This window comes from Haliotis cracherodii, unplaced genomic scaffold (assembly GCF_022045235.1).
Source record: "Haliotis cracherodii isolate W230 unplaced genomic scaffold, xgHalCrac1.p SCAF_1, whole genome shotgun sequence".
Classification (NCBI taxonomy): domain Eukaryota; kingdom Metazoa; phylum Mollusca; class Gastropoda; order Lepetellida; family Haliotidae; genus Haliotis; species Haliotis cracherodii.
In genome coordinates, this window is record NW_027266264.1 from 69,980,080 (window position 1) to 70,006,211 (window position 26,132).

The window sequence follows — 26,132 nt, forward strand, 5'->3', positions numbered from 1 at the left end:
ATGTCTCACTTGTGATAATGCCTCACATCTGAGGGTTAAGAGTTTTATACATGAGATTTATACACTTGTTGGGGGGAAACACAGTGTTTAAGTCCATTGTTCAAATAATTGAACATATTTGTGAGAAACACGTTTTATATAAGTTCATCTGTAGACAAAATAATGCCAGATCCTCATTAATATACTATTCTGTGATAGAACTTCCAAAACAATCCATAGTTGTCTGTACGCCCGCAGGTTTCAATGGCGTCTCATTATGTTCCCCTAGGACCCGTTCCACATAGCAATTTTAACTCTACGACCGTGTGAGTATGGGAGTAAGATCGTCTTAGCGCTAAGATCGCCTAGACACATGAAGATGACGACCACTTATTATATCTTAGAATGACCAGGCTACGACATCTTACAGGTTTCCATACATATAATTATATCTTGGAACAACATAAATATATTTTACATTACATTGGGTCTTGCTGGAAGAAACGAAATTCGGAAAATCGAACAGTTTCCCGAAAATGATGTAATAGCCGTACTGTCAAGTTGGGTGGAGTTTCACGGATGCACGTAGACATATATTTCCTTACAATTAGAGGGCTGTTCACATAGGCAGCCAGGTGACATATAGAGAGACAGATGTTTATTTAGTATAAGATGTCTAAAGGCCTAATTGATAAACGTAGCTCAGTCACTTGAGGTTAAGACATAGCTAGTTTACTTGTGTGCAGGAGGAACACGGTATTTAGAAACTTCGTTACACGGCGACCATTTTCAGTATATATTGACTGTTTTCATTTAACCACATTGACAATTTGTTCTTAAACCGGAGCGCCTTTCACACACACAATACATGGAACTCATCTTTAATTGCATTAGATATGCAAGGACAGAAGTGGCAATAATAGGGTTAATATCTTTAGGTTTAAGAATATAAACATTGAAAACTATGAAGTGATATCCTGAAATGGTATCCAGATGCCTGTTCATCGATCATATGGAAATAAAAATAATATTGACCCATGCCTTTACGACACATGAAACCTGGCGTTCATGACTAACTAAACGAATATTTAGTCCCTCGAGAACTCCGGTAACTAAGACGGCACAGACATATAATTAAAAAAGAAGATGGCAATCTTTCAGTCCTCTTAGTGTCAGTACATGGTAGACATCAACAGAGAATGTGAGTGATAATTACACGACCCCCTCCCCTAAGTGTACACCCCCCTTCCTCCCGGGAGAGTATACCCCCTCCTCTCCCACGAGTGCAATCCCCTCCGCCGAGAATATCGCAGGCGGATGCCACTCTTATCTCTCGAGGATATGCACTTTACAGAGCATATTATGAGCTATCACATTATGCACGTTTGTAGTGTCATTGCGTATGTCAAATATAGCATGTTTAGACATGTTTACAATACACCTAAACACTGTACTGTAAACGCTATCTTCTTTTAAAACGCTGCCGGTCTTTATTGTATAGACGGACAGATCTCTATTATAATCTGTTATGTTGTGTATTTGTCAACATACTGTATACGCGTACTCAATATTCACCTAGTTAAGTAACTCTGAAACTCTGCAGAGGATAAACTAAGTTGTCATCCATACAAAAATGTCATGTATTCATGTTATTCCAACTTGCAAATGCCTACCAAAGACTTAAGCTTCGTGTTGAATCTTGACTATAGAAAAAAAAATCAAGGCTTATTAGTGATATCCTAAAACCTAAAAAATATAGAAGGGGTTCACACAACTAGTGGTTAACTCCTTACTTTATGATTCTTTTTTTAGAAAACGACCAATACACGTAAGAGTTTATTGTATAATCAAGTATTTATGTAGTTTTAACCATCAAAATATTATAATTCAGAACGATTATGTATATTGTTACCCTTTCTTTATCATAATATTATGAATGTTTTGTGAATTGTGTCCCCCGAATTGGTCTAATTAATTTAAAGTTATATCTGCATTGCCTTTAACGTAACATTGAAACTGAGACAAGAAAATAAGACATAACCCTTTTTCTCTACAAATATTTCAGAAAAATCTTTTGAAGTGGAAAATATGACATTATATACAATATACTTGCCTTTTGTAGTGTCGTGTTAGGAAAATATGGTGGACTTCGGTGTTACTAGGAATCGATAACGGTTATTCCACATTTTCTTAAACAATAGTTTATGTCGCATTCAACAAGTGGATTGTTATTCTGCCTGTAAATAAGAAATAAGGATTTGCATAAAAAAAATTCTCCAGCAATCACAAGTTTCGCGAACCACTGACAATGTCGATTCTGCGTATTAGGATTTTTGTTCCCATTTCCCTGTAAACAAGGCGTTAAACCTCAATGTGTCGGACTTGAAAATGATTCATCTCCCAATCAACAATGTATTTAATTCCCGGTAAGTACGGTCTCGTACTCCTAAAACAATGCAGGTATATTTGTGGGTGCGCGTTGGTTTGCGGGTACATCAAAGAGTGCCTACTTTCTCAGGTCGGTGTTCCGTGTGAGCGGGTCGTGGATAAGCACTACTGTAAACAGATTACGCCAAGTAACGAGCGGTCAGCTTTGTTGTCCTAGTGCTCATACTTCACAGATGGAATTTGTAGCAAATAATCAAATAAATTCTCACATGTCTGTTTGCGGCTGTTCTGGGTTTGTGTTCTTATTGAAGGCGTTGATGCAAGTGTGAACACCACTTAACGAACATCGAAACATCTGTAATGCTTATTACGGCATTTTTCTTGATTTTGTTGGAAATTCTAAATAATTAATTCCCATTTCATTTGAAACTGACAAACTAATATTGAAGACATTATATGCTATAAAAAAAAACCCTGGCGAGCCGTTAAATATTTATAAAATATATTCGTTGACAAACATCATGTCAGGCTGGATACACAATGCACATATACGGAGAAGCAAGACAATGAACTGTTATATATTAATCAAGATTCATCAAAATGTGTTTTCAATATATTCAAGACTGTGTTTTAGTAGTTCGATGTCTTGTATTCATAAAACATCGTTAGTTGTACTACAGTATTTTATCTAGGTTATTCCACAGTAATTATTTTTATATGTTATTCCACAGTAATTATTTTTATATTTTATTCCACAGTATTTTTTAAAATATGTCATTACACAGTAATTATTTTTATATGTTATTACACAGTAATTATTTTTATATGTGCTAAGTTTAGTTCTGATAATTAACATATTTATGAACGGTTTGCAAAACAATATGTTTGATCGGATCCAACACAATGTGCATCATTTATATTCATGTTCCAGAGTGATAACATGTATTAAGAAGAATATACGGCTTATTATAAGAAAGTATATTGACATACGTTTTTCTAAAAATGGTAAAACAGTTATTTATATTTATTGTCCTCTAATTTCTACATAAACACTTTATGACCCTCTACTACCTTTAAGAGTTGCCTCCGTGTGTTCATGTCACCTTGTGTTCAAGTTCCCATTTGGCTTTGATAACTTAAGTCACTAATGTTATATTGGGCTACATATGACCTCCACAGGATTTCACAGTAATATCAGGTTCAAACTTCGTTGTGTTCTGGTGAATTATCTTGTATGTTTGTCTCGCCCATTATGGATTTACATCAATCTTAAACATCAAGAAAGAGAATCGGAGTGTTGCTTTCTTCTTGATCCCAAATCACAACTAGAGGGCATCAAACCTCCCTGTTTTTTTCTAACTGCACAAATGTTTTTTTGTGTGTACACAGCTAAAACATGCATGTGTTAAGCCATAGTCGATATCACCATTTAAATATGCTCAATTTTCAGTTTTCCAAAAAAAAACTATATAAATTGCAGTTAATGCCTTGATATATGTGAACCTCATAAATGACCACTATTGAGTGTATACAAGGATATGTGTATTGACATTTTGTAAACTCTTTAAAAAACAGTTGTTCCACTTAATTTAAATATATTGAATTGCAATTTAAGGAATCGTGTAACATTTGTAATATTGAATTAACAGCAGAGACAACAACCACACACATTTATAAAGTTCTCGGAAATCAGCGTTTGTTTAGCAGTATTACATATGAATGTGATCAGGCACACACAATCCAAATACTCAGGAATACTACATAATACCCTACTACGCTCATCAACACATGACACTTTCAATGTATATTCTGCAATCTCTCTGCGGAACAACACCAGAGATCCCCACTGCTACACCTGCCTTCTACGATCCGTTTGTGTTCCAATCAAAGCTTGTATCAACTGTAATTGTTTGTGAGGACTTACTAATGTGATCCAAACTAGATGTGATAAGAACCCCCTCCCCCATGTTTTCAAACCCCGCCTCGCGGTGAGCAGTGTCTCGACGGGCCGAGTCCTCTCCGCTGTTGTCCTAGCGGTGTCGATCTCGAGCAGTCACCAATCAAAATGTGTCACGTCACAGCGATATAGTCACGTGACCTGGAGGAGCCACATGAGCCTCCGTGATTCTTTATGGAATATGTAAATGTATATATAAGTTTCGAGTAGCACGACCTCTATCACACTGGTGAACAGGGGACTTGACGCGCTGCTGCAGGTAAGACCTTATACCCAAAACGACTTCCTTAAGTTAATGTATATCTTGTAGATTTTAATTAAATGTACATATCATGTGCACATAAAAACATTATAGCAGCGTACGTGACGCCGAATGTAAACAGTGCAAATTCATTGGTTTATATGTACTTATTATGTACACTGGATATGATAAATTTAAAACAAATAATTGTTTGTATGTGGGTGATATTTGTTTGCGATAAGACAATGAGTGAGAAAAAAAGGAATATGGTACAATAACTGATTTGCATAATGGATCATGTGACCGACTCTAAATACTCTACTCTACTTCTGGCACTACAGTTTGCGTCAGCATATTCAAACAATGGTTTACCTAGTTTCATCGCAGTGTAGTGAATTCTTCCTTGTCGACAAGGACTTTCGTGACTTCGGAAATCTGAACTTTCGCTTCATTGAGAATCTTGCACCTAGTTAATAAGCTGCAGCCGTTTGCTGTACCCGACTTTCCTGTTTCAATTATAAAATTATAAAAAAGAAATTCAATGCGATTAACTGAAAAATTAATAACCGAGAACATTATGTCTTTAAAAAAAAAATCATACACGTACACACATAACATGTTAAATGTGTTTCGTTTTACAATACCAATTACCGATTTCTTCATGAGGAATCTTATTTTTCAGATTACTCCAAGACAGGCTCCTTCTATTCTTCACCATCCAACCGGCCTGGTAACAATATGGCGTCCTCCACGGCAATCCAACCTCAGCCCATCTTCAGCTACCCCACCCTGTCTTCACTCGGTAGCCCATCCCTAGGAATGTACCCGCCCGTCCCCCGGGCGTCGCTCAGCGCCCACAGCGGGCTGTCCCTATACCCTCTCCCAGCCTATGTGGCCTTCAACTCTTACCACATGAACTCTTGGACGTGTTCTCCGTACCCAGACTGCCGGTGTGAGGGTGACGGGACTCCCGTCACCCCCGTCATGGGCCTTCCCCTGGAGGCTTACCGTGGAATGACGACACCCAGCACCCCCGAGAAAGACAGCAGTCCAGGATATGACGTCGCCAGGGAACTCGTGTATAGTGACGGTGAGTACTCGAATGTATGACTGCCTAACCTAGGGACAATATTTCTGAGATGGTATATTATTATTGCTGCGTGTAGATTCAGAGAAGTTGTTATATTTTTTTGTTATTAATTAATATTTTTGTGGTCATTTAATGTTAAAAATGTTCGCCTAGTTGGCTTATTAGCATATACATCAAGGAATAATTGTCACATGAATAAAAATCTTTTGTTAAGTTTGACAATGCCATGCTTCATAACTGATATCATTAGACTGTGTAAATACTTATAATTGTGAAATCAGCACATTCTACTTCAACATTGTTTCTCAAAAATACTATTTTCGTAATATTGCATGTGTTATTCTGATAAAGTGACATTCCAATGTGTATAAATCATGCACGTAGTTAGTTGTTACATTGAATGAGGATGCGGTGTATCTCCGCATCTAATTATGGCTAATAGGATATGAAACGGAGGAGCCTTGGAGAAGCGGATCATAATCTCTCTCTCTCTCTCTCTCTCCCCCCCCCCCCCCTCATTGCTAACGGTCACCACTAATAATTTAATGCCATTGGCGCTGACATAGTATCCTATATCAAACACAACAGATACAAACGGTTTGTTTACAGATACAATCTTCAACGAAATCTGTATATTCAACAGCGACTCATGTTTAGATCTGGAGCGGTAGCCCTTGCAAAGACTTGTCTTTTAAAGATATAATAATTCATGTAAAATGCATATTGTCTCAACTGATGAGTGGGTATAGCGGTCGGGTTTGGAGGGTCACGGGAAATAGCCCAACCGATGATAAACGGTACCAAACCTTTTTTCCGCTGGAATGCTATTTTTTCAATTACTTTTGTCACAATAATAAGTAAGGATTACAAACGTTGCTTGTTGATATGTTTTCGCCGACCTTGTGTGAACTGTAGTCGGATATACAGATGCTGCAAAGGAAGTGATAAGGCACAAACTCAGTAGTTCATATTGTTTTAACGAAAGCGGTAGTGTGACAGACATTTTTTTCAGTGTTAGTGATGCTCCTACAAGCATCTAACTTCCGGCGATATCTCTCTGTGCAAAGGGCGAATGACATGACTTCCGGCTAGATGAATGGTAGCCATTTGTTACAATTATATATACGCAATAATTTATGCACTTGCTTATTTTGATCCAATATGTATTTCCAAATTTATTTGAATAAATTTACATATTTCCAAGCTGCTAGGGATCGCTGGATGTCTCTTTTTCTCTCTCTAGAGAATAGAAAAACCCCTGATAATTACAAAGTCACTATTTTCTTCTATCAACTGTATTCATTCTGCGACAATGATTGGTTAATTTTAAAATATTTTCAGCCGATAGCCCTGATGAGAAACCACGGTTAAAGCCTCGCTTCGACTTTTCCCGTCTTGCCGAATCAGCCACGCGAGACTTGAAGAAAAACGATGGGGAGGCGACGCGATCTGGTAGCGCAGATGCGAAAGTCTACAGTCACGCTCTAGCCCTGTTGCAAGACAGTTTGAGGTAAGTTAAAACGAATACGTTTAGTCCTAACTTGACAAATGTACTTCATGCTGAACAATTCACTTGTTGATCTCAACAAACGGTTTCAACTTGTGCGAAAAAGCATATATTAAGTTAAAAACGGATGATATACTTCGCCTTGCCTCTTTTGTAAATCATACAACTTTATGATTATATTCTGTAAATCTACAAGAATACATTCAGCTGGTCCCGAAATGACACGAGTTGTCACGAAAGGGAATAGACCTTTTTTTGCATTGTTCTGATTGGATGATTATTTGCAGGTACAGCCAATTACTGAGCGGCATCAGACTTCCGGTGTTGCAGAGGGCGCCTTCAGACACGGAGAAACCAATTAGCAAAAGACCAAGAAGGTGACTAGAAATACCCGACCTCATAAAAATATATATATGTACACTAAGACACTAACCAAAGAGGTTATAAGTTTACCCGAACCTCGTTCTACATATTAATAGTAGCGTTGCCACAATCGAAGCGCTGATATCCTTTTCTGAAACGGAGCATTGGAACTAAACTAGAAGTTCCAATAAGAGCGTTAGACAGACAATCGTCATTTCAGTTGGTTGGTATTGTACTGATGTAAACACGAACTAAGCGGAGGTTTGGCTTTGAAATACATATATAAAACATTATTTATATAATATAAATACAATATCAGATGGTCTTAATATTAAATATGATGTAATTTAGTTTCCTATAATGGAATATAGATTCTACAATATAGAATTAGTGAATGTAGTTTTACGCCGCTTTAAGCATTATTCCACCAATATCACGACGAGGGACACCAGAAATGTACATAACATTTAGCTTTCAAAGGTAGCAGCTCGTCTTGATATTAAAGGGGCGGCCGGGTAGCCTAGTGGTTAAAGCGTTTGCTCGTCACGCCGAAGACCCGGGTTCGATTCCCGACATGGGTACAATGTGTGAAGCCCATTTCTGGTGTCCCCCGCCGTGATATTGCTGGAATATTGCTAAAAGCGGCGTAAAACCATAGTCAGTCAGTCTTGATATTAAATATAATTATCTGATACAATGCAGTTTTCAATAGTTAACTCTTGTTAGAATTGATATTACATATACAGAGATTTACATACAAATAAGTTATGTGAGGTTGAAGATTACGGTAGGGTCTTAGAGCTTCTACATTCCTCTAATATTTAAAGAAACATACTAGCTACGGCCAGTGGATTGGTGTTGATTGCATACGTCGAAATATTTAGATGTAAACACAGCACCATAAAAGTCATAAGCCATATCAAGAGATACGTTTATAGATCTTACGTTTCGTGCCAATGGTTCACGTACTTACATTGCATATTCACATATTTTTCATTAAGTAATGAGATCTAAAGGTAACGGCCGCGAAAAGTTGCAAGACTGCTGGTGCGTCTTTTAGCAATGCTGCTCTCTCATTCTAATATTATATGCTGGAGTCTAGGTGGTGTATCACATCGCCATGGTCTGTACACGTGATACACGTAATCTGTTGTGACATATATCACTGTGTGACCAGGAAGAATTATATACACACACTTGAAGCAGGAGTAAGTTGCTTCATTTGGCTTCCACTCAGCCTCCGGATCTGATATCGGAAGACCAGTAGTCTAAGCGAAACCCCCGACAGATCGACTTTCCTGAATAAAAATTGTCATCATATTGACTCATCGTGAAACTGACGCATCACGTGAAGTAACGCGCACCCCCGTGGTCTCACGTTCCAAGAAAACGAGATGTTACGAGGTCGTTAATCACCTTGACATGCATGAGTTAGGACATAGGTCAGATATACTCTCTAAACCGGACGTTACTTTCACAAGGGTGAGTAGGCTGGGTTTTGCCGCGCCTTTTCAATACTCCCACCACATCACTGTAATCTAGAATAGAATAAACTGCGATCATTGTATCCACGGGGAAATCCATTCATTAACCACGTATAGACATGTAGTTTGGCTGCTATATGGATGCTCAAATGAAACGATGTTTGTATATATATATATATATATATATATAGGTATTAAAATCACACATGTATTACTTTTTTCCAGAGCTAAGAAAGAGTTCATTTGCAAGTACTGCGGGCGTCACTTCTCCAAGTCCTACAACCTGCTGATCCACGAGAGAACCCACACGGACGAGAGGCCCTTTCCATGCGAGATCTGCGGCAAGGCGTTCAGGCGACAAGACCATCTCCGCGACCACAGGTAAGACCCTTTCTCACTGCCAAAACCTCCAGCCTGTAGTATCACCTGTCTCACTAGTAAAGCGTCAAGCTGATACTTTATCTACTACATCCGCCGATTCTCACAAGTTATACCAGAAGCTATTTGCTTTACCTGTCTCACCAGTGAAATGTGAAGGTCATTGTATACCTGCCTCACCAGTAAAATGTGAAGTTCATTGTATGCATGTCTCACCAGTTAAATGTGAAGTTCATTGTATGCCTATCTCACCGGTAAAATGTGAAGTTCATTGTAAGCCTGTCTCTCCGGTAAAATGTGAAGTTCATTGTATGCCTGTCTCACAAGTAAAATGTGAAGTTCATTGTATGCCTGTCTCACCAGTAAAGCATGAACCTAGACTCATCTGTCTCCTTCAGGTACATACACTCTAAGGAGAAGCCTTTCAAGTGCGAGACATGTGGCAAAGGTTTCTGTCAGAGTCGAACCCTGGCTGTCCACAGGGCAACTCACATTCAGGTAAGTTATCCTAACAGTGCAACAAAACCCGTCTCGGAGACAAATAAAAACCAAGATTGGCATTTACTAGGAGGACGTGACAGGGGAATGTTATTTTACACCACAGACAGTAATATTCCATCCATATCACGACTACCTATGAATACTCGAATCTGGACCAAGCAGACCAGTGACTGAAAACATGGGAAACGATACCTCGCATCACCCTTACAGCTCCCTATCCTAAGGTGGCGGTCGGGTAGCCTAGTGGTTAAAGCCTTCGCTCGTCACATGGAAGACCCGGGTTTGATTCCCCACATAGGTACAATGTGTGAAGCCCATTTCTGGTGTCCCCTCTCCGTGATATTGCTGGAATATTGCTAAAAGCGGCGTAAAACCATACCCACTTACCCTACCCTAAGCATTGACGTAATTGTTGTTACTTGTGCTTTATATTAAGATCTTTGGTAGACGTGGAATATTTTGACAGTTCTTGATGGCCTATATTTTCCCTTCCAGCCTTAACCTCTAACCAGTGAGGTTTGCAGTGATACTGTTACGAAGGCCGGAAAGTGCTATTGATTGACTCATGTCATCACAAGTGGCGAAGAGACACATTTGTGTAGTTTCAGCCGTGCGATACTTCAAGTGGACATCGACGATAGATTCACACAGTGTTCTCCAACAAACTGTCTATGGACCAACTTCGGAAGGCAGTTGTTGCAGAGCCTACATTGCACGTGCTATTCAGCCTACTCATCCTAGTCTTCAGAAGGCAGTTGTTGCAGTGCCTACATTGCACGTGCTTCACAGCCTACATTGTTCTCAGTAAAATGCCAAGTTCTCCTGCTTGACGGGACTCCCTGGCGTCATGTTGCCATTTTGTTATCCTTGTTTGTTTTGTTTATATTTTCATATTTACTTTGTTAGTGATGAGATACTTAATAATATATAAGTATCAGTATCCTAGAACGAGTATGGTGACCTGATGTGTGTAGCTAGTCGGCGCTTCATTTTTCTACTTGATGCCCAACTTACACCTTAGTATATACATGTATGACTAAATGTACATAGGTTTATCATTTTGACAAAGACATCATGTATATACATACCTTACATTACAGAACCAATTGTGCCAAGTATTTCTCATGCAAATTGCGTCCATTAAATCTACCTGAGTGCCAGCGACGGGGCGTCGTGCGCGTCTCGCTAACCCAGTGCCAAACCCAATACAGTATTACATATGTGATAAGTGCGAGGCTGCCCACTGCTAGCGTGTGGGGCAGTGTAGTCGTAGTGGTAGATCTGTAGGTAGGGTCGTAGACTTAGTGACGGTCTCAGCGTGTCTGAGATTCATCGTAACTACTGCCACCATTCCTTCAATGTACATACAAACTAGGCATAGACATGCGAAACCTGCTGATGCAAATAAAATGTTTATGAACGGTAATTATCTGTGTTGTTATTTGTGTTTTTCCAGTCGCCTCTAACTTTGGCGTGTGTGTGCGTGCGTGCGTGCGTGCCTGCGTGCGTGTGTGAGTGCGTATGTGTCTGCGTGCGTGTAGGGTGAAGTATACCTCGGTGCAGGTGTATATGAGCGCGTTGGGTGATGTGTCCCTTGGTGCAGGTGTATCTGGGCGTGTAGGGTGATGTGTCCCTTGGTGCAGGTGTATCTGGGTGTGTAGGGTGATGTGTCCCTTGGTGGAGGTGAATATGGGCGTGTAGGGTGACATATACTTCGGTGCAGGTATATCTGGGCGTGTAGGTTGACGTATACCTCAGTGCAGGTATATCTGGGCGTGTAGGGTGATGTGTCCCTTGGTGCAGGTGTATATGGGCGTGTAGGGTGACATATACTTCGGTGCAGGTATATTTGGGCGTGTAGGGTGACGTATACCTCGGTGCAGGTGTATCTGGGCGTGTAGGGTGATGTGTCCCTTGGTGGAGGTGAATATGGGCGTGTAGGGTGACATATACTTCGGTGCAGGTATATCTGGGCGTGTAGGTTGACGTATACCTCAGTGCAGGTGTATCTGGGCGTGTAGGGTGATGTGTCCCTTGGTGCAGGTGTATTTGGGCGTGTAGGGTGACGTATACTTCGGTGCAGGTGTATCTGGGTGTGTAGGGTGATGTGTTCCTTGGTGCAGGTGTATTTGGGCGTGTAGGGTGACGTATACTTCGGTGCAGGTGTATCTGGGCGTGTAGGGTGATGTGTCCCTTGGTGCAGGTGTATCTGGGTGTGTAGGGTGACGTATACCCCGGTGAAGGTGTATCTGGGTGTGTAGGGTGACGTATACCCCGGTGCAGGTATATTTGGGCGTGTAGGGTGAAGTATACCTCGGTGCAGGTGTATCTGGGCGTGTAGGGTGATGTGTCCCTTGGTGCAGGTGTCTATGGGCGTGTAGGGTGACATATACGTCGGTGCAGGTATATCTGGGCGTGTAGGTTGACGTATACCTCGGTGCAGGTGTATATGGGCGTGTAGGGTGATGTGTCCCTTGGTGCAGGTGTATATGGGCGTGTAGGGTGATGTGTCCCTTGGTGCAGGTGTATCTGGGCGTGTTGGGTGAAGTGTGCCTTGGTGCAGGTATATATGGGTGTGTAGGGTGATGTGTCCCTTGGTGCTGGTGTATTTGGGCGTGTAGGGTGACGTATACTTCGGTGCAGGTGTATCTGGGCGTGTAAATTGACATACCTCGGTGCAGGTGTATCTGGGTGTGTAGGGTGACGTATACCCCGGTGCAGGTGTATCTGGGCGTGTAGGGTGACGTATACTTCGGTGCAGGTGTATCTGGGCGTGTAGGGTGATGTGTCCCTTGGTGCAGGTGTATCTGGGCGTGTAAATTGACATACCTCGGTGCAGGTGTATCTGGGCGTGTAGGGTGACGTATACCCCGGTGCAGGTGTATTTGGGTGTGTAGGGTGATGTTCCCTTGGTGCAGGTGTATATGGGCGTGTAGGGTGATGTGTCCCTCGGTGCAGGTGTATATGGGCGTGTAGGGCGACGTATACCTCAGTGCAGGTGTATCTGGGCGTGTAGGGTGACGTATACCTCGGTGCAGGTGTATCTGGGCGTGTAGGGTGATGTGTCCCTTGGTGCAGGTGTATCTGGGCGTGTAGGGTGATGTGTCCCTTGGTGCAGGTGTATATGGGCGTGTAGGGTGATGTGTCCCTCGGTGCAGGTGTATATGGGCGTGTAGGGCGACGTATACCTCAGTGCAGGTGTATTTGGGCGTGTAGGGTGACGTATACCTCGGTGCAGGTGTATCTGGGCGTGTAGGGTGAAGTATACCTCGGTGCAGTTGAATATGGGCGTGTAGGGTGACATATACCTCGGTGCAGGTGAATATGGGCTCGTAGGGCGATGTGTCCCTTGGTGCAGGTGTATATGGGCGTGTAGGGTGACGTATACCTCCGTGCAGGTATATCTGGGCGTGAAGGGTGACGTGTACCTCGGTGCAGGTGTATCTGGGCGTGTAGGTTGACGTACACCCTGGTGCAGGTGTATCTGGGCGTGTAGGTTGACGTATACCTCGGTGCAGGTGTATCTGGGCGTGTAGGGTGACATATACCTCGGTGCAGGTGTATCTGGGCGTGTAGGGTGACGTATACTTCGGTGCAGGTGTACCTGGGCGTGTAGGTTGACATATACCTCGGTGCAGGTATATCTGGGCGTGTAGGGTGAAGTATACCTCCATGCAGGTGTATCTGGGCGTGTAAGTTGACATACCTCGGTGCAGGTATATCCGGGCGTGTAGGGTGACGAATACCTCGGTGCAGGTGTATCTGGGCGTGAAGGGTAAAGTATGCCTCCGTGCAGGTACATCTGGGCGTGTGAGTTGACATACCTCGGTGAAGGTATATCTGGGCGTGTAGGGTGACGTATACCTTGGTGCAGGTGTATCTGGGCGTGAAGGGTAAAGTATGCCTCCGTGCAGGTACATCTGGGCGTGTAAGGTGACATACCTCGGTGCAGGTATATCTGGGCGTGTAGGATGAAGTATACCTCCGTGCAGGTATATCTGGGCGTGTAGGCTGACGTATACCTTGGGGTGCAGGTGTATCTGGGCGTGTAGGGTAAAGTATGCCTCCGTGCAGGTACATCTGGGCGTGTAAGTTGACATACCCCGGTGCAGGTATATCTGGGCGTGTAGGGTGAAGTATACCTCCGTGCAGGTATATCCGGGTGTGTAGCGTGAAGTATACCTCCGTGCATGTGTACCTGGGCGTGTAGGGTAAAGTATGCCTCCGTGCAGGTACATCTGGGCGTGTAAGTTGACATACCCCGGTGCAGGTATATCTGGGCGTGTAGGGTGAAGTATACCTCCGTGCAGGTATATCCGGGTGTGTAGGGTGAAGTATACCTCCGTGCAGGTGTACCTGGGCGTGTAGGGCGAATTGTACTTAGGTGCAGGTTTATACGGGCGAGTAGGACGAAGCGTACGTTGGTGCAGGTTTATACGGGCGTGTAGGACAAAGGGGTTCGTGGGTGCAGGTGTATCTAGGCATGTTGACGATGAGGGCGAAGTGTACGTAGGTGCAAGTATATCTGTGTTGGTCCGACGAAATGTACCTTGTGCAGGTGTATCCAGGCAGGTAGGACGAAGTGTGCCTGGGTGCAGGTGTATCCGGGTGGGTAGGACGAAGTGTACCTTGTGCAGGTGTATCCTGGCGTGTAGGACGAAATGTACCTTGGTGCAGGTGTATCCGGGCGTGTAGGACGAAATGTACCTTGGTGCATGTGTATCCGGGAGGGTAGGACGAAGTGTACCTTGGTGCAGGTGTATCCGGGAGGGTAGGACGAAGTGTATCTTGGTGCAGGTGTATCCGGGCGTGTAGGACGAAGTGTACCTTGGTGCAGGTGTATCCGGGAGGGTAGGACGAAGTCTATCTTGGTGCAGGTGTATCTGGGCGGGTAGGACGAAAAGTAGTTAGGTGCAGGTGTATCCGGGAGGGTAGGACGAAGTTCACCTTGGTGCAGGTGTATCCGTGAGGGTAGGACGAAGTGTACCTAGGTGCAGGTGTATCCGGGAGGGTAGGACGAAGTGTACCTTGGTGCAGGTGTATCCGGGAGGGTAGGACGAAGTGTATCTAGGTGCAGATGTATCTGGGCGGGTAGGACGAAAAGTACTTAGGTGCAGGTGTATCCGGGAGGGTAGGACGAAGTTCACCTTGGTGCAGGTGTATCCAGGCAGGTAGGACGAAGTGAGCCTGGGTGCAGGTGTATCCGGGTGGGTAGGACGAAGTGTACCTTGTGCAGGTGTATCCTGGCGTGTAGGACGAAATGTACCTTGGTGCAGGTGTATCCGGGAGGGTAGGACGAAGTGTACATTGGTGCAGGTGTATCCGGGAGGGTAGGACGAAGTGTATCTTGGTGCAGGTGTATCCGGGCGTGTAGGACGAAGTGTACCTTGATGCAGGTGTATCCGGGAGGGTAGGACGAAGTGTACCTAGGTGCAGGTGTATCCGGGCGTGTAGGACGAAATGTACCTTGGTGCAGGTGTATCCGGGTGGGTAGGACGAAGTGTACCTAGGTGCAGGTGTATCCGGGCGTGTAGGACGAAATGTACCTTGGTGCAGGTGTATCCGGGCGTGTAGGACGAATTGTACCTAGGTGCAGGTGTATCCGGGCGTGTAGGACGAATTGTACCTAGGTGCATGTTTATCCGGGAGGGTAGGACGAATTGTACCTAGGTGCAGGTGTATCCGGGAGGGTAGGACGAAGTGTATCTAGGTGCAGGTGTATCTGGGCGGGTAGGACGAAAAGTACTTTGGTGCAGGTGTATCCGGGAGGGTAGGACGAAGTGTACCTTATGCATGTGTATCTGGGCATGTTGACGATGTATCTTGGCGTGTAGGGCGATGTGTATACCGATGGAAGTGTTTCCGGGCGTGTTAGGTGAAGTGTACGTAGGTGCAGGTGTATCTGGGGGTTTCGGGTGAAGTGTACCTAGGCACAGGTATATCTCGGCGTGTTGGGTGAAGTGTACCTTGGTGCAGGTGTTTCCGGGCGTGTTGAGTGAAGTGTACCTAGGTACAGGTGTATCTGGACATGTTGACGATGTATCTGGGCGTGTTGGGTGAAGTGTACCTTGGTGCAGGTGTTTCCGGGCGTGTTGGGTGAAGTGTACCGTGGTGCAGGTGTATCTGGATATGTTGACGATGAATCGGGGCGTGTTGGGTGAAGTGTACCTTGTTGCAGGTGTATCTGGGCGTGTTGGGTGAAGTTTACCTTGGTGCAGGTATATCTGGGCGTGTTGGGTGAAGTGTACCTTGGTGCAGGTATATCTGGGCGTGTTGGGTGAAGTGTACCTTGGTGCAGGTGTATCTGGGCGTGTTGGGTGAAGTGTACCTTGGTGCAGGTATATCTGGACGTGTTGGGTGAAGTGAATCTTGGTGCAGGTATATCTGGGCGTGTTGGGTGAAGTGTACCTTGGTGCAGGTATATCTGGGCGTGTTGGGTGAAGTGTACCGTGGTGCAGGTGTATCTGGACTTGTTGACGATGAATCTGGGCGTGTTGGGTGAAGTGTACCTTGTTGCAGGTGTATCTGGGCGTGTTGGGTGAAGTGTACCTTGGTGCAGGTATATCTGGGCGTGTTGGGTGAAGTGTACCTTGGTACATGTATATCTGGGCGTGTTGGGTGAAGTGTACCTTGGTGCAGGTATATCTGGGCGTGTTGGGTGAAGTGTACCTAGGTACAGGTATATCTGGGCGTGTTGGGTGAAGTGTACCTAGGTACAGGTATATCTGGGCGTGTTGGATGAAGTGTACCTAGGTACAGGTATATATGGGCGTGTTGGATGAAGTGTACCTTGGTGCAGGTGTAACGTGTGAAGTAATGACTGGGTGAAGGTGTAATGCACATAGATTCCGGTTTACTAGATTCCCGTTATATCACGGCACTGCAGCCTTATGTGGGATTCAGGTCGTTGACGTTTTCCACTTTGGTGAAATGCATGAGGAGCGGTGTGGTGCAGACAAACCACGTATCATACCACAACAGTACATCTCAGGGATTTGAACCCTCAATCAGCGGAACAGGACAGTACTTAGGGACTTCAGAAATGTTTTAAGACTAAAGTTTGATATCGGACACAATCATACTTCACAACAAAGAACAATCCAAACTGATACCTATTGTATTGCTTATGTCCAGTGACATTTAATTATAAAACGTCAATGCCAGGGGATAGCCCTTCTCGATTATCAGATTCCATTTGGAATAAAAGGCAAAATTGCGGTGAAAATTATATGAATGGATCACTGAAAACCAGAGATGACATCAGGTGTTTGCGAAAAGGGTCAGTGTGTCCTGTTTAAAAAATCACAGATGTAAAATTGTTTTCACAGATATTGACGAATGACAAAATAATCAAAACAAATTTAGCACAACAACTTTTTTATCATACTGTAATAGCATAGATCCTTACACCGTTGTCAAGCAGGAATAAATAATGAACATGGCACAGGACTACATGACGTAGGTGTAGGGTTAACAGTAATAACAATCATCATACGTGAAATGGATTAACATGATTAGGTTAACTGATAATATTTTTTTAATTTGAAGTTTACACGTTAAACGGCTTTTAAATTGGACGGGAAGTCGGTCACTTGACCGCGAAATAGACGTTTATTAAAGAATTGACTCTCACTTTGTGTGAGTTCATTGGAGTATGAACCTTCAAAGAGTGAGGACCAAACACTGTATGAACGTCGGAGCTCAGAGAAAATGAAAGTAAATTCTTAAACACCAGATCCCAATGCCTCGTCACTCGTCCTTCATTAATAAGCGTGATTACAGATGCAAGGGCATGGCCCCGTTCCACAAAGCCATCTTAGCACTAAAGTGTTCGTAACTCCCATACTTTAACACTGGCTTACGATAGTCGTAGCGCTAAGATCACTTTTGTGGAACGGTGTCCAGGACACAGCCAGACAGGAGTCCGCTTTACCGTACTGAATGACCCCCCCTGCCCGGTTGTACAGATAGCCTTGTCCAGTGACACCCACCTCCTTGCTATCTGCATGGTCACGCCTGATGATGGCCGGTCCGTTTCATCATATCTCCACCGCCATACAACTGATGAAGTCCGGCTAATTTGCCACATCCCCGTCTTTGATTAGTGTAGTAATAATCGCTTCGTCTCGGTGTAGACTTCATGCATATCATGTTTACTGTAACATAACCTTGTAAATGCTGTGGGCATCCTGGAACGCCTCAATAGATCACATTACTTAGCTTGTTGGAATTACCCCTAAATATGTCTATGCAACAGTACATAAGATAAGAGACATGACTGGCTTTGATGGAGTTTGTCTGTGTCGAATGGGATTTCAGCTTGCTGGTGTTCAACAAGGATGCTTCTCCCGCCCGCTTAGTCTGTCTTACAGACCCTGATACAAATATATATCTAATACAGCCCATGCAAGTCTATAATGTTTGGCAAGTCTAGATCACTACGGCTCCTTTTTATTATATTTTTATTAAGATAACTGAACAACTGTTTTTTTTATGTACGATATGTTCATTTCAGAGACTAGATTTTAGTCTACCGCCCGCTTTATAACTGGCATTGTCCACACTGGACAGCACTGACATTGGACTCTTGTGATTGTGTACGTGTATATAGTTTCGTTGTTATCAGTACTTCTCTCACATTACTGTAGATGTGGGAGGAACGTGATAGGTCGTTCACGTAAACATTCAACTGGAAAGCAAGGAATGTAGTATCCTGGATGCTTGGAGACTCAACGGGATGTGTCACCTAAGGCAACTGGACTTCCCTCCTCTTCTTCATGAGGATGCACCCCCTTCTCCCCTGAAGTCTTTGTGGCAAGGGATACATCACAAAGTAATACAATCAATCTATGCGTGCTGCTGAACAGTATCTAAATCCTGCGGACAACATGGTGGTGGATGAGGATAACTCAATCTCAATTTCGAAATTCAAATACCCCCCCCACCCCCACCCCCACGCGCACACACACACACACACACACATCACCACCGCAGGCCCAGCAATATTACCCAAGCAAATCTTCCCACAATCCACAATCTCGGCGTGAAAGTTTAAGGTTTTAATGTCATCGCTGGGTGACAACGCTGAGCATTGTACAACCAAAACTGACAGTACAATGTCGCCATATTTACAACCGTCTGGACTACTTCAAAACTGTGATGATCATTCTATCATCACACGTCGATTACGACTTGAGATAAACTCAACTACTGATACTATAAATTGGTGTTGTCAGCAGAGGCGGTGGAGCTGCGCGAACTACTGGCTTCGCTCCCAGGAACAACCCAGTTGTCTCCCTTTACTGTTTTGAACTACTGACACGCATTCGGGAGGCGTAATGGCAACTTGCTGCAACAAATTGTTATGGCCTGTTGACAAGGTGTGAATTATGGCTTAAAGAAACACTCGCTTGTTGATAGGAAGCACCAAGGTAAACGATAATTAAACTGTAAAGTACTACTGTTGTATAAATCACGTCCCAGACGAGGAGGCGAAGTGTCCGATTCTATCATATGGCGTGTCGGTTTGAGACAGATATAAACGACATGTGTGTTAATACACTTTACCTTTGATCTCAGCACCACCAGGCCTGTCTTAAAACCGGATCGAGCACAGAAACACATTACAGGATGTCACAGGAGGAAATGTGTTTCCATCACTGAAAAGGCAACAGCATGGTTAGAGTGTGAGTGCATGTGTGTGTGTGTGTGTGTGTGTGTGAGAGAGAGAGGGAGAGAGAGAGAGTATAAACGTGTGTAAGTATGTGTGTGTGGCATATCGCTAATCCACTACAGACCACCACACACACGTCACATAGATAGACAGATCACTACACACCGACAGATCACTACACACACGTCACAAACAGTGATCACTACAAACACGCCACACAGACAGATCACTACAAACACGTCACACAGATAGACAGATCACTAAACACACGTCACACAGACAGATCACTACACACAAGTCACATCACAGAGACAGACAAATCACTACACACTCATCACTACACACCGACAGACAGATCACTACAAACACGTCACACAGACAGACCACTACACACACGTAGATCACTACAAACACGTCACAAAGACAGATCACTACACACACGTCACATCACAGAGACAGATCACTACAAACACGTCACACAGACAGATCACTACACACACGTCACATCACAGAGACAGATCACTACAAACACGTCACACAGACAGATCACTACACACACGTCACATCACAGAGACAGATCACTTTACACACGTCACACAGACAGATCACTACAAACACGTCACACAGATAGACAGATCCCTTTACACACGTCCCACAGACAGATCACTACAAACACGTCACACAGATAGACAGATCACTATACACACGTCCCACAGACAGATCACTACACACAAGTTACACAGACAGATCACTACACGCACGTGACATCACACAGACAGATCACTTCATACACATCACTCAGACAGATCACTACACACGCGTCACATCACAGAGACAGACAAATCACTACACACACATCACACCACACCGACAGACAGACCACTACAAACACGTCACACAGACAGATCACTACACACGCGTCACAGAGACAGACATGCAGATCACTCCAAACACGTCACACAGACAGATATGCAGATCACTCCACACACGTCACAGACAGATCACTACACACACGTCACACAGGCAGATCACTCCACACACGTCACACAGACAGACATACAGACCACTCCACACAAGTCACACAGACAGATCACTCCAAACACGTCACACAGACAGATCACTCCACACACGTCACACAGACAGACATGCAGACCACTCTTCACACGTCACACAGACAGACATGCAGATCACTCCAAACACGTCACACAGAGAGATCACTCCAAACACGTCACACAGGCAGATCACGCCACACACGTCACACAGACAGACATGCAGACCACTCCACACAAGTCACACAGACAGATCAGTCCAAACACGTCACACAGACACACAGACAGATCGCTCCACACGTCACACAGACAGACGTGCAGATCACTCCACACACGTCACACAGACAGACATGCAGATGACTCCACACACGTCACACAGACAGACCACGCCACAAACGTCACACAGACAGACACACAGACAGATCGCTCCACACGTCACACAGACAGACGTGCAGATCACTCCACACACGTCACACAGACAGATCACTTCACACAAGTCACACAGACAGATCACTCCACACACGTCACACAGACACACAGACAGATCGCTCCACACGTCACACAGACAGACGTGCAGATCACTCCACACACGTCACACAGACAGATCACTCCACACAAGTCACACAGACAGATCACTCCACACACGTCACACAGACAGACATTCAGATCACTCCACGCACGTCACACAGACAGACATGCAGATCACTCCACACACGTCACACAGACAGACATGCAGATCACTCCACACACGTCACACAGACATGCAGATCACTCCACAAACGTCACACAGACAGACGATCTGACATGCTTCTTAGTTCTGAACGGATTTATTTAATACACAAACCAAAAAGGCCGATAAAACACAGGATGACTTCAAAATCAGAAGTATGCATTGGCTCCTTTAAAATCGCAAAACGCTGTAAATGAGGCTGAACGGGCCATGCCCCCAAACATTCCACTTTCTTTCGTATCTCCTCGATGTATCAAGCTGTCATATGTTGGAGAATATCATGTGATATATAAGCGGGGACAATACAACCAGGCTTCCAGTTACCTAGTGCACACATTGTTGATGTAAACCCATGCCCCTTCTGGCTGGGCGTGTCCCCTCACTGATGGGGGAAAGTGTCCTTCTGCGTCTGACGGCTCGCACTGGGTGTACCAGGGTATATTTTGGGGCCCCATATCGATACTAAACAGCGATTGTAACGTATATATCATACAGACGGGACACAGGTCATCGTCCCAGAGACCCCGGCAGGTCAGCGCGTGCCAAGAATGTGCCATTTGTGCGCCACTGTCCGCCGAGGATGATAAAGGGAGACAACTAATGCCACCTGCTGCAGCCAACTTCTGCTAGCTCGGGTCAGGAATTAATTGGCAATTACGCAGATAGGCGAGACTGCTGGCAGGCCAGGAGCCTTCATACTACCATGAAAAGAAATGGTCAGACTCTTTTGCTACCCATAGCAGTATAAACGCACACAACAATAACATTAGTCCTGCACCATAACTATGGAATATATTTATTTTATGAAAACAAAACCAATCTAGAAAAGTATACAAAAGCAAGTTTAGCCAGCTCCATCTAGCTCTATTCTACATATGAAATCAGCATCTGCAAATTTAAAAAAAAAAAAAATTTAGAGTCAAGATCCGTTTTTTTCTTAGGTGGTACATGAAAGAGTGCATGATTTAGCGGGTGTTGGGGTCGGTCGTATCCGGATTTTTCTTTGGGGGTACATAAAAGAGTGCATGATTTAGCGGTGTTGGGGGCGGTCGTATCCGGTAATTCTTACTGGGTACTTGGATGAGTGCATGAGTTATCAGGCTTTGGGGTATGTCTGTCCGGTAATTCTTACGGGTACTTGAATGAGAACATGAGTTAGCCGGTGTTGGGGTCGGTCGTATCCGGTAATTCTTACCGGGTAATTGGATGAGTGTATGAGTTATCAGGTGTTGGGGTATGTCGTATTCGGTGATTCTTACTGGGGACTTGAATGGGAACATGAGTTAACAGGTGTTGGGGTATGTCGTATTCGGTGATTCTTACTGGGGACTTGGATGAGAACATGAGTTAACAGGTGGTGGGGTATGTCATATTCGGTGATTCTTACTGGGTCCTGAATGGGAACATGAGTTAACAGGTGGTGGGGTATGTCGTATTCGGTGATTCTTACTAGGTACTTGAATGGGAACATGAGTTAACAGGTGTTGGGGTATGTCGTATTCGGTGATTCTTACTGGGTACTTGAATGGAACATGAGTTAACAGGTGTTGGGGTATGTCGTATTCGTTGATTCTTACTGGCTACTTGAATGGGAACATGAGTTAACAGGTGTTGGGGTATGTCGTATTCGGTAATTCTCACTGGGGACTTGGATGAGAACATGAGTTAACAGGTGTTGGGGTATGTCGTATTCGGTGATTCTTACTGGGTACTTGAATGAGAACATAAGATAGCAAGTGTCGGGTATGTCGTATTCGGTAATTCTTACTGGGTACTTGAATGAGAACATGAGATAGCAGGTGTTTGGGTATGTCGTATTCGGTGATTCTTACTGGGTACTTGAATGAGAACATGAGTTAACGGTGTTGGGGTGTGTCGTATTCGGTTATTCTTACTGGGTACTTGAATGAGAACATGAGTTAACAGGTGTTTGGGTGTGTCGTATTCGGTTATTCTTACTGGGTACTTGAATGAGAACATGAGATAGCAGGTGTTTGGGTATGTCGTATTCGGTGATTCTTACTGGGAACTTGAATGAGAACATGAGATAGCAGGTGTCGGGTATGTCGTATTCGGTAATTCTTACTGGGTACTTGAATGAGAACATGAGATAGCAGGTGTTTGGGTATGTCGTATTCGGTGATTCTTACTGGGAACTTGAATGAGAACATGAGATAGCAGGTGTCGGGTATGTCTTATTCGGTAATTCTTACTGGGTACTTGAATGAGAACATGAGATAGCAGGTGTTTGGGTATGTCGTATTCGGTGATTCTTACTGGGTACTTGAATGAGAACATGAGTTAACAGTGTTGGGGTGTGTCGTATTCGGTTATTCTTACTGGGTACTTGAATGAGAACATGAGTTAACAGGTGTTTGGGTGTGTCGTATTCGGTTATTCTTACTGGGTACTTGAATGAGAACATGAGTTAACAGGTGTTGGGGTATGTCGTATCTGGTTATTCTTACTGGGTACTTGGATGAGAACATGAGATAGCAAGTGTTCGGTATATCGTATTCGGTAATTCTTACTGGGTACTTGGATGAGTGCATGAGTTGGGGTCTGTTGTTCTTTGAATACTCACTGTGTACATGAATGAGTTTGCAATTAAATGATGAGGCCTGAAAACTTTAATATATACTGGCCAGGATATTAAGTAAAATTATAGTGACAGAATTTCAGCACGATTAGATACCGTTTTATGCATTTAAGCACATTCATTTACAAACATTTGATATAGCTATTTGGAAATGTTTGATGAAAATATATGTCAACGTTGAAGACTGAGTCACATATCCAGTTCCGGTAAACTTCGCAAACAGCAAATAATCATCTGTGGGAATATAACTTGCTGAAATGAAGAATTATAATGTAATTAGTGCAAAAACTCCTCCAATGGGAAGAGGGTGAGTTTTTATGAAACTTATATGGACACTGTGTTGTTGATGTGTGTTCTGGTATAACACTCTGGGTAATGGAGCTTGTGATACACTTCAACGTCTACGTTCACCACACGTCAATGGCTCTGGAATATATATTCAAAGGCTGTGACCATGCATGTTCCTACTTTATCACAATGTGATTGTTTTACAAGCACCTAACTCCTCTTTGTCTTGGAGTGAGTGAGTGAGTTTGGTTTAACGCCGCTTTTAACAGTATTCCAGTTATATCACTGGAGGAAAGCCCGAAGTGATGCGGGTCTCAGACGTTTACCACTTCGGTGAAACCCACGAGCATGGATATGGTGCTGACAAACCTAGAAACATAATTCGGGCGAAACGGGATTCGAACTGGCAATCATAGTTTTCTGGCGTGCCCAAGGGTCGCAACTCTGCACAGCGAATCGTGGCGCCTTAGACGACTGGGCCACCCGTGCCCCCTTCTTTTTCTTGGAAGATTTAGTTTTAAGGAAGACCCTCTTAGGCTTTCTAAACATTATTAATTTATTTTCACTAATTAAATTCTGACTCATTTTTGTGTTCTTGTGAAATTCAGTGTGTTATTCAACAAACTATACTTGCCGTATAAGGCGACTATGCTTGTCGTTAAGGCAGCTAAAGGGATCGGGTGGTCAGATTCGCTGACTTGGTTGATGCATGTTATCGATCCCCATTGCGTGGATCGATGCTCATGATATCAATCACTGGGTTGTCTGGTTCAGACTCGATTATTTACAGACCGCCGTCATATAGCTGGGTTATTGCTGAGTGCGGCGTTTAACAACAACCAAACCAAACCAAACCGAATCCCGCGTACCAACAGGGGGTGGCAGCCTTATATATAGTCAGAATCATTTATGATCGCAGATGTTTCCGTGCATATAATTCTAATGAACGAAATACGACAATTTCTCGCTCCAAGTTTCGTAGGGTGTTGCTTTCTTTGAACCAAGATTCATGTTTTGTTTTTTCACCCTGCCTCACGACTGCAGTCGGTCTGACATGTTCCATAGTAGGGTCGTGCGTTACCAGTTGTGGTGTGCATTCCACGTGTGTCTCCTGTCATTGGGTGTATACATTTAAATGTATGTTGTGAGCGTTAAAACGACATCCTGGAACAGATAGCATCTCATTCGTGACCAACTCGTGATATTCCGGGGAAAACCGAATAGCGACTCGTGCCCCTCTCATGGCCATTTTTGCGACCGGGTTCCTCTCTTACCTAAAACAATTGAAAACTCGTTGCGTAATGGTTCACATATATTTCCCCATATATTATATATATTTCAAATGAAATTTAAAGCACATCGGGACATGCAGAATTATACAGTATGATTGAACACATTTAACTGTGTCTTGGGAATATTTTTAGATGCAAGACATATGTAAAACAAAAAATTATTTCTGAGGGCTTCTTTGACGAAGAACTTGAAATCATACGCGCATTCTGATTGGTTTGTCGTATTTTCGCGCATAACATTCATCGATAGGGGGACGAGTCTTCTTGCAGGTTACGAAAATGGGGGAGTGGTGACGAATGATATCATCTGCCTCTTTGTCAAACGAGGATGGAACTTTCATCTCACGCACATATCCTTTGACAACCCTGAACTGCGACCATATGTCGTTATTTTATGTCCGTTTCAAGCATCATATCATTCAAGATGCGGAAAAAAACGAAATGAGATTTTCGCAGAACAAATATATGTGCTGTTTTAACATACCCTTCTTCAAATTCGTATGTAAGAAATAAAGCTGATATGATAATTATTTTTAGGTGTTTTTTTTCATTTAAGTAAAAAGATTTCGTTCGATTTAAGCTAGGTTTGTGTTTTGTAAAGTCACATGATCCA

At 43.6% G+C, this 26,132-nt stretch overlaps 2 protein-coding genes across 3 annotated transcripts in view; one reads left to right on the top strand and one right to left on the bottom strand.

Moving 5' to 3' along the window:
- The window catches only part of LOC139468048 (uncharacterized), a 57,223-nt gene extending 52,171 nt beyond the window's left edge, over positions 1–5,052 (bottom strand). The window contains exon 1 of the mRNA XM_071249745.1: positions 4,938–5,052. The gene's annotated coding sequence lies outside the window, so the exon portion shown is untranslated. The remainder of the gene's footprint in view (positions 1–4,937) is intronic.
- Positions 1–11,303, top strand: part of LOC139468033 (protein odd-skipped-related 1-like) — a 28,033-nt gene extending 16,730 nt beyond the window's left edge. The window contains exons 1-7 of one of the 2 annotated variants that reach the window (XM_071249733.1): positions 4,495–4,583; positions 5,248–5,655; positions 6,997–7,165; positions 7,450–7,539; positions 9,235–9,390; positions 9,786–9,885; positions 10,384–11,303. In XM_071249733.1, coding sequence (XP_071105834.1) covers positions 5,304–5,655; positions 6,997–7,165; positions 7,450–7,539; positions 9,235–9,390; positions 9,786–9,885; positions 10,384–10,389 — 873 coding nt within the window. In that variant the 5' untranslated portion in view covers positions 4,495–4,583; positions 5,248–5,303 and the 3' untranslated portion in view covers positions 10,390–11,303. Of the gene's footprint in view, positions 1–4,494; positions 4,584–5,247; positions 5,656–6,996; positions 7,166–7,449; positions 7,540–9,234; positions 9,391–9,785; positions 9,886–10,383 lie in introns of those variants that run through there. The other variant, XM_071249723.1, reaches the window with a different exon arrangement.
- The last annotated feature ends 14,829 nt before the right edge of the window (positions 11,304–26,132 follow it).